This window comes from Phyllostomus hastatus, unplaced genomic scaffold, assembly GCF_019186645.2.
Source record: "Phyllostomus hastatus isolate PE091 unplaced genomic scaffold, TTU_PhHast_1.1 phas_contig_150, whole genome shotgun sequence".
Lineage (NCBI taxonomy): Eukaryota > Metazoa > Chordata > Mammalia > Chiroptera > Phyllostomidae > Phyllostomus > Phyllostomus hastatus.
The window spans coordinates 14,898,915-14,907,052 of NW_025333611.1; the positions used below are offsets into that span (position 1 = coordinate 14,898,915).

At 42.6% G+C, this 8,138-nt stretch overlaps 1 protein-coding gene across 4 annotated transcripts; it reads right to left on the minus strand.

Moving 5' to 3' along the window:
• Nucleotides 1-767: 767 nt before the first annotated feature.
• THG1L (tRNA-histidine guanylyltransferase 1 like) lies at nt 768-7,834 on the minus strand. Of its 4 annotated transcripts, none has more exons than XR_006783980.1 (7): nt 7,629-7,827; nt 6,639-6,815; nt 5,739-5,908; nt 4,882-4,970; nt 3,329-3,436; nt 2,039-2,259; nt 768-1,024 (listed from the first exon to the last, which is right to left on the minus strand). XR_006783980.1 is itself a non-coding variant. In XM_045824226.1 (6 exons), the coding sequence occupies exons 1-6, from the start codon at nt 7,817-7,819 to the stop codon at nt 2,098-2,100; spliced, it is 897 nt and encodes a 298-aa protein (XP_045680182.1). In that variant the 5' UTR covers nt 7,820-7,834; the 3' UTR covers nt 768-2,097. The 4 variants fall into 4 exon arrangements, 2 of the variants coding, with proteins under 2 accessions (XP_045680182.1, XP_045680190.1); XR_006783978.1 differs by having other exon boundaries at nt 1,944-2,259; XM_045824226.1 differs by having other exon boundaries at nt 768-2,259; nt 7,629-7,834.
• Nucleotides 7,835-8,138: the final 304 nt, after the last annotated feature.

The window sequence follows — 8,138 nt, forward strand, 5'->3', positions numbered from 1 at the left end:
TTTGTGTATCTTAGTTTCTTTAGATTTGGAAAGGAAGTGCAAGAGAATACTATTCTCTGTCCTAAAAAAGATGAAAATGATTATACAACTGCACTATCCATTGGAATGAATACACACAAAATAACAAAAACCGTCAAGCAATAATAGCACTATAGATGTAGTTATGGCATGAGTATTAAGCCTAGGATATTCATTTGCTCAAAACTCTGTGCCAAAACAAAACCCAAAGCTACCAACTGCTGGCAATTCAAGCAACAAGCATTTGTCCCCGAATCTTATGACAAAATCAAATGAGCGCCTTTGTAGTATTGCATAGCGTCCATTGAAAGCACATTTCTTTGGGTGGTTTTGTCTTGAAAACTTATACTTTTAATGCCCATGTTTTGATACAAAGTGCTATAAATTTACTTACCACTTTTATTTGCCAATCAAGAGCTACATTATTTATTGCCTTATTTGGCCTATCACAGTATACCTTGTGGCCCAGAATGTGGTGTATCAATGACCATAGTCATCAGGACTCTTTAGAGTTAAAATGCAAATTATTGAACCCCAAATCTTCATGGGGAAATATGGGGTCATCATTTTAAACAAGCATCCCAGGTACCTTTGTGCACCCAGAAACCTGTGAACCACTCCTATGATGAAAGGTATGTACGTTCTGGCTTACACAGACACACACACACACACCCCCCCACACACACACACACCAAGTAGGACTTATATACTGTGTGCGAGAAAAATAAATGAAAAATTGGGCCTAGGGAGCTGAAACCTTTATTTTCCTTCTCAAAGGGATTTTATCAATTGCTAAACATGAGCTACATCTCCTGTTCCTGTGGAGTAAGAACAGGAAAGGAAAACACGGCGTGGACAGATGGGGCATCAATTGGAGAGGCGTGAGACCAGCCGTTGCTCTTTCAAAAATACATGTTCTTCTTGGCTATAAATTCTGCAAGACCAGGCACTGGGACACGGGCTGTGTCTTAATTAGTTCTCAATAGAGCCAAATAACTTCTTTCCTCTAAAATATGAAACAAGGACAAGAGGCAATGTGAGTTCTCCCACCACCTGTCCCCACTGTCTCCCCCGTTCAGAGGCCAAGAGCTGGGCAGCATGAAATTACTGCTGCAGCTTCCTGGGCACCTCACCCATCCCACCTCCACCGGCCAGCACCAGGTGGAGATGTTGGGACTCTGCTGACACCTGCGCTGGGTAACCCCGAGGGGCGTGTTGACCCCTCTGCTCTCCAATTCAAATGTCACTTCTGATTATACGAAAGTGACCTCAGAATCTTTTTCAGGAAGTCCAACAGGTGACAAGGTGACTTTAAAAACAAGTATCTAAAGGACATGGAGTGAATGTTTCTCCCTGCTAGTTCACTCATTCTCACACATTTTCTTCTCAAATATACATATGACTCTTCTTAGAAAGACATAAGTGGCCTTGCAAACAATGCCCCTGGCAAGATGATGGTCATGCTGATTAACTCCACAAAATCAATCTATAGACTGTCTAAGGACATCCAAACTACACATTTGTACAGCCAAGGTTGCCAACTTGGAGACTGACACCGAGCCGAGTTTTCCCTGGAATTCCTGAGTTCAGAGACAGCCTGCAGGCAGTGGCCTACATTCATCTCCCAAAGATGAATGCCAAGTAGAAGGGTGGGAAAGGTGAGATGTAAGGTCGCTGGATTCTCTAGTTAAGAACAAGTGTGCCAGAGTAAATTTTGGCCTCATCTTGTATCATAGGTGGAAAGAGCTTGGCAGGTTTTTGTAAGTCTTGTGCCATAATCTAAAAATGATTCATTTGGCAAGGCATAAAATAGTTCACTTTATAAAAATAGTACCACGATTTTTTTAAAAAATGCACTTCTACCAAAGGAACCATGTTTTAACACTGCAAAAAAGGCGTTCCACTTAAAGAACAAGATCCCTCACCCCATCCACGCATTCCTTCCCTGCTCCCCTCCCAGCCACAGCCATGTCACGCCTGGGACACTGTTCTGGGCAGCAGGGATACTAGGGCCACCTAAGGCCAGAAGACTTGGGGGGCCTTCCGTGGTTAAGCACAGCAGAACAGGAAAGCGCAGGGTCAGCTGTCTTCATCCAGGATCTTTGGGTGCTCCTTCCAGAAGGCATCCCCGATGATATCACAGTGCAAGGGCACTGGCTTAGTCCTGGTCCGCGTCACTGCCACCTTTTTCCCCTCCATTTCTGCGGGCAGCTTAACTTCTTTGGTCGTAACTTCTCCCACCTACAGGTAAGTTAAAATATTGACACTGTGAACTCAAGAGTGGGCTTGGGAGAGAAGGGGGAGATGTGAGGGAGGTTCGTTTTCTTACTTTATGTACTTCTGCCATACATATATTTACCAGAGATATACAGATACACATATATCTCAACATACACGAATTTCTTTATAATTAAAAATACTTCTAAAAAGAGTTATGTTGCTATATTCTAAAAGAACATCTTAGGAACAGAGAGTTCTTGTTCCTTGTTAGCAATAACTGTAAAGTATTTTTTAAGAATAACTATAGAATTAATGGTAGTTTTGTTTTCCCACCTGCAATTAAGAAGTCTCCAAAGAACAAATGTGCTTTAAAAAAACTAGTAAAAGAGCTGAAGTTGCTAGTGGAATGACTGACTAGCTCCCAAGGTTCCCCTTAATACTTGAAAACATTCATTTCAGAAAAACTACTTCGGATGGAAGGAAATACATTTAGAGAAAGTCATTGTGGCCAGGAGCTGGCACAGAGGGAAAGTACTGGTAGAATGAAGGATTTAGGTAAATGCACAGACTCATTACGGAACATTAAGGTAAGTATGAATGTCTGGGGAATCTCCTGAGTATTCTGCAAGTATCAGAACCCTCACATCAACATCTCTTAGGGCCTCTTATTACAGGTGCCACAGGATGGATGGACCATTCAGTGGTATTATCCAGTGTAGGAGAAAATATTCTTTAAATGTGTTATGAATGCAACACTCCTTATATCTGCACTGTAACCCTTTAACAGGGTTTTATTTGATTTGAGGAGAGATTATGATACAGAAAAGTAAGTGTCACAGGTCTAAAATTCTGTGATTCTACTTACAGGAGAGATTCAAGATCACAAAGTTCACTGACAAACTGATACAATGGGCATGGACTGACAAAAAAAGCATTGAAATAGTAAATCTATAGCTTCTTGTTTGGGGAAGGGCCTAACTCGTGTTAGCAGCTGCAGTCACGGCAGCACCAGGCGGCAAGGAAGACAAACTCAGGACGGCATGGACTCTCTCCTTCCCTGACCTCCTTTTTCTTAGGGCCTGAGCATTACCTTTTGCCATATCAACACAGTCCCCTTCCTACACACCGGCGGCTCGTTATTGTAGTTGATGTTGAATTCAGAAAACAAAATTTCATTCTTGTCTGCTGCAAGAGTTCCCTGAGAAAATAAAAACAGATATGCAAAGCTTTGTATGTCTTATCTCTACCCTAACCCCTAACCGTACCATTCTACCTCGACCTAAACTTCCACAAACAACTCAAGAAGTGGAAGTGTTCTACCAAGCATCTTTTGATAGTGAAGAATTTGCATTTTAAGCGCAGTTCCAATTTTGGATGTATAAATTCAAGAAATTCTCGTCTGCTAAGCACTATGCTGTATACTTGCAACTAATACAGAATAATATTGAATGCTAAAAAATAAATCTCTTCTGTAGCAAAGTCCTCCCGGTCATGATGGTGAAGGGGGACAGGAACAGTGAGACACCTGTTCTGTACTAGATGCTTTATGTTTATTTGCTTATTTGACCCTCATAACCATTTCCATACTGGAAATGAGGACTCTGAAGCTTAGAGAGTGTACACAAATTCCCCAAGACTATAGGTTGCTCTTATTCTTCTAAGAGAAATCAAAATCTAAACTTGGCTCTTCCAAGCTGGACAGACCTATTAGTATTTCTATTATTGCCATACAGCATCTGGCAGAAGTAACACCTGTTGAGTGTGGTTGGTAGGGTAATAATATAGATGTAATAATTTATGGTTTTAATGTGAACATTCGCCTGAAATGTCATATAGTGTGCTTGAGTGTGACAGTTATGTTACAGAATTACATGCTTATGATTTTGTAATAAAAAAGGGGCATTATTTGCGCCAGACCCTATATATACATATTTATCATTATTTTTAGTAATGGTAACCATTTACTGAATAGTTATAAAGGACCAGACATTGCATTAAGAGCTGTTGCAATTCATCATTTCATGCTGTACAAGTTAGCACTGTCATCTAATAACAAAAGCCAGTGTTTATTAAGTGCTTACAATGTACTTTGTACTACCCTATGTGTTTTACAGGCATCACATCATTTAATTCTCACCATAACCTATGGGGTTGGAACTACTACTCTTTACATTTTACCTCTAGAAAACTAAGTCAGAGGGGATAAAATAAAAAAAAACATGACATGAGTACAATTACTTGACTCCCAGAGCCCAGACGCTTTACAACACATTGGGGTCACAGACCTGAGAAACTGCAGGTGTCCAGCAGGGCCTGGCCATGAGGGAAGAGGTCAGGTGGGACTGGCAGAAAAAGAAGAGCACATGCCCTGCCTAAAGAGGGCAGTCAAAGCTCAGCTCCAGCCAAGCGCTACCACGTGGGAATGCAGGGCCAATGTCACTGCTTCCATCTTCCAGGGGAGGGCACTGAGGCTCAGGGAGTAGAAGTAACTCACAGAGCATCACAGCACAAGCAAGCAGCAGAGCTGCCACTAGTCTGATTTTTTTATGCTTTCAAAACAAAGCTGTAGAGAGAGCTTTAAAAGAATGCAAAGTATCATGGGAAAGACTACAGTTAAGCTTTAACACAGTAAGACTTTTATACCTGTAATCTCTCTTGGGCTTGTACTGGTGTTAGTCCAGACTGCTGTACGAGTGCCCAGAAAACTGTATTATAGAGATTATTGATGTGACCTGTCAAGAGAATAAAGTAGCACTGTTTATACATATATGATCTTTATTCAGTATTCATGCCTCAAAGTATACGAGAGCCCCACCTCTATCCTTTTTAAAGGAAAGAGATCTCAGAGATATTTACTGACCTCCCCAAAACCATACACAGGAAACATGGGGGAGAGTGGGCAACCAGAAACACACTTATTTCCTAAGAGTTTTTATTCTGTCATTTCAGTTATGCTTTACACAAACCTGTTAACTTGTGCACTAAGCTTAGGTATACATTCCAGGTTATGGGATTTTCACTGTTCCCATCTCTTTTCCAGTTCTTCTGGCAAAACCAAGATACACCAAAGGAGAAAGTCTCACCAATACTTCATCACAATCATGTAGGGCAGGAGTAACATCTCAAACCCGAGTAGGTGGCCTGTCCCCTGCCCTGAGAGGGAACAGGGGCTGGTGGAGACTGTGGCACACTGACTCGTGTGTGTGTGTGTGTGTGTGTGTGTGTGTGTGTAAAGGCAGCAGCCACTGCAGAGGTTCTGTCCAACAATAAGTGGGAATATAGATATACTACCGCCAGATCTTCCAATTAAAAAAAAAAAGCTGGAAATAGTATTTACCTGAAATCTCCAAATTTTTCAATTACTTTTAACTAATTAAAAAAAATTTTTTAAATATTTCATTCCAAACAAAAATACATGCAGGCCAAACCTGTGCCAGATTACTACTTCTCATGTCTGGAATTGGTGTTTTAATTGCATCTGTTCAATTCCTTTCACTTACAATCCGCCTGCCGCCAGCTGAGATAGTCCTTCAAGGTCTGGTTGTTAGGATACAGCACAACTCTTCCATCAAAGCCCGGGGGATACAGAAGGGGCTGGTCCTGAAAGTAATCCGGCCAATAAAACACGAAGCTGGAGGCGAACTGGGAGGCCACGTGAGTCATAAACTTACTTGCGAGTGTAAGGCACAATGGGTGGAGCAAGAAAAGAGAACAGACAAGACGTTAACTCAACACCCTGATAGGGCCTGTGGGTGTGACAGAGAGATTACACAAACTGGCCCACAAACCTACAGATAAAATATGAGGAACCAAGAAAAACTACTTTAATATTTCAGTTATGTATTTGAACTGTAGCCTGCCTCTCCCCCTAGTCCTATAAATAATTTACTAACATGAATTTTTTCTGTACAATATAATGTGACTTTATGGTTCAAGAGGTATTTTTTTCTAAGTTTTGAAAGGAGAGAAACCATTGTTATAAAAAATACCAATTTCTTACATGATTTATTTCCCGCAAGAGTTTGAAAATACTCAAATATGAGATTTGCCTGTTTTGTCTGAAATCCTCCTTTATTAAAAGTTTAAGTAATACTGCAATACCTGTGTAGACTGTCACTGGCTAAAGCCAACCTATGAATCATAATATCATATTCCATGGTCTATTTCTCTGGTCTTAATGTTCAATGCCAAATCAGTCCAGAATCCAAGGTGATGGGGAATGGAGCAGAAAGAATGCTCAGACACCAGATCAAAGGACAACAGTCCGAACGGGAATACACAAACATTGTGCCGTTGCAGACACAGCAGACGTCATCTATGGTCTGCAAGTCTGAGTTTAAGATAAGCAGAAACCAGATGCTGACAGGACAGATTCTGAAGGAGCTGGGCTACGGGATTACCTGGCTCTTCTCTTAAACCAATTGCTTTTCCGCTTGAACACAAAGCTGTACTCGTCACTCTGTCCATACGCAATCACAATGTCCTCCAGTTCTTCCATTACCGTCTGGGCACATTTGGTCATTAGGTGGAGGGCACGGCTGTCATTAGGTTTGGCGAAGTTGTGCTTCTCAGAAAACCTTCGTGAGAAAGGGAGAAAAGGGCATGGATGCAGGAGAACCTATCATTGACACCACAGATCAAAGAGGCTGTTCAAAGAGGAAGGTGCCGTAATGGCGCCATGAGTCCACACATTCCACCAGCCACGACCTAATCCATCACCTTAAGAATTCAGGTTTTTCTTGTCCTGACCAGCTAAGAAAAGGGGACATAATTGTTAAACTTCAATTCCCTTTTCTATAAAATAGGGATAGAGAGTATTTACTTTGTAGAATTGTCCTGATGATTAAGGGAAGGTAACAAATGTAATTATGCCTGGCTTCTTAGAAGTGTTCAAAAAGTGTTTGTTACAATAATCATTACTAAAATAGCACTTTTTAAAAAACTGTATTCCCACCTTTATTACACTTCTGTCTTCTTTGACTTTTTTTTCTCCTGAGCCCAGTCCATGTATCCTGCTACTGATAATGAAACAAGAACATGCTGTCAAGTGTTGCGCACAGCAAGGCCTAAGTGAGCCTCTGAACAGTCAGCTCTCGAACAAAACAGCTCGGCAGCTGGCTGAAGAGCCGAAGTACCGTGGCCGAGAGCGGCTTTTTCCACAAGGTCCTTGTGGAAAGCCCGCTTCTCACCAGCGGGACACCCTGTCGCCTTTAACACCCACACCAGCTCGCGTCCCATCATGTCACAGCCAGCACCTAGAATGATGCTCAATGCCGCGCGCTCATTGGTTGCCGCGTTACTCCGGTGACCAGGAATCAGGACCCGCGATCCCGGTTGGATTTCCCCGGAAGCGTCGGCGCGCGGCGCGGCCCAGAGCCGCGCTCACTCACCGATGGAAATTCCTGCCATCCAGCCGCACCACTACCCAGCAGTGGGGCAGGCAGGTGTCGTCCGTCTCGAATTCCCGCACGTACTCGAACTTGCTCTTTGCCATGGTCATCCCCAATTTCAGGCACCGTTTCAAAGTAACAGAGGTGGAAGCCCAGCAATCGCGAACCTTCACGGTGCACGCCGCCCACATTCCCCCCCACCCCCACCGCCGCCAAAGGACCAGAAAGCCCGCCCCCGGAAGTTCCTTCGGCTCTTCGTGGCCTCTCTAGCCCTACAGGAGGTCGGCAAGTTTCTCGCCTCTCCTTGTAGTCCTTAATCCACTTCCGAGCCTGGGAGGAGGCTTCCAAGGTTCCCCTTCCCACGACCCGCGGTGGTGACTTTTCTCCTATCTTACAACAAATCATTGTAATGAAGTTTAAAAAAAATTCCAAGTTTGAAGTGTTATGACTTTTTTCTTTCAAAATAGAATTTACTAATTTGTTGTAGAAAATGTAAAATATACAGCCCTG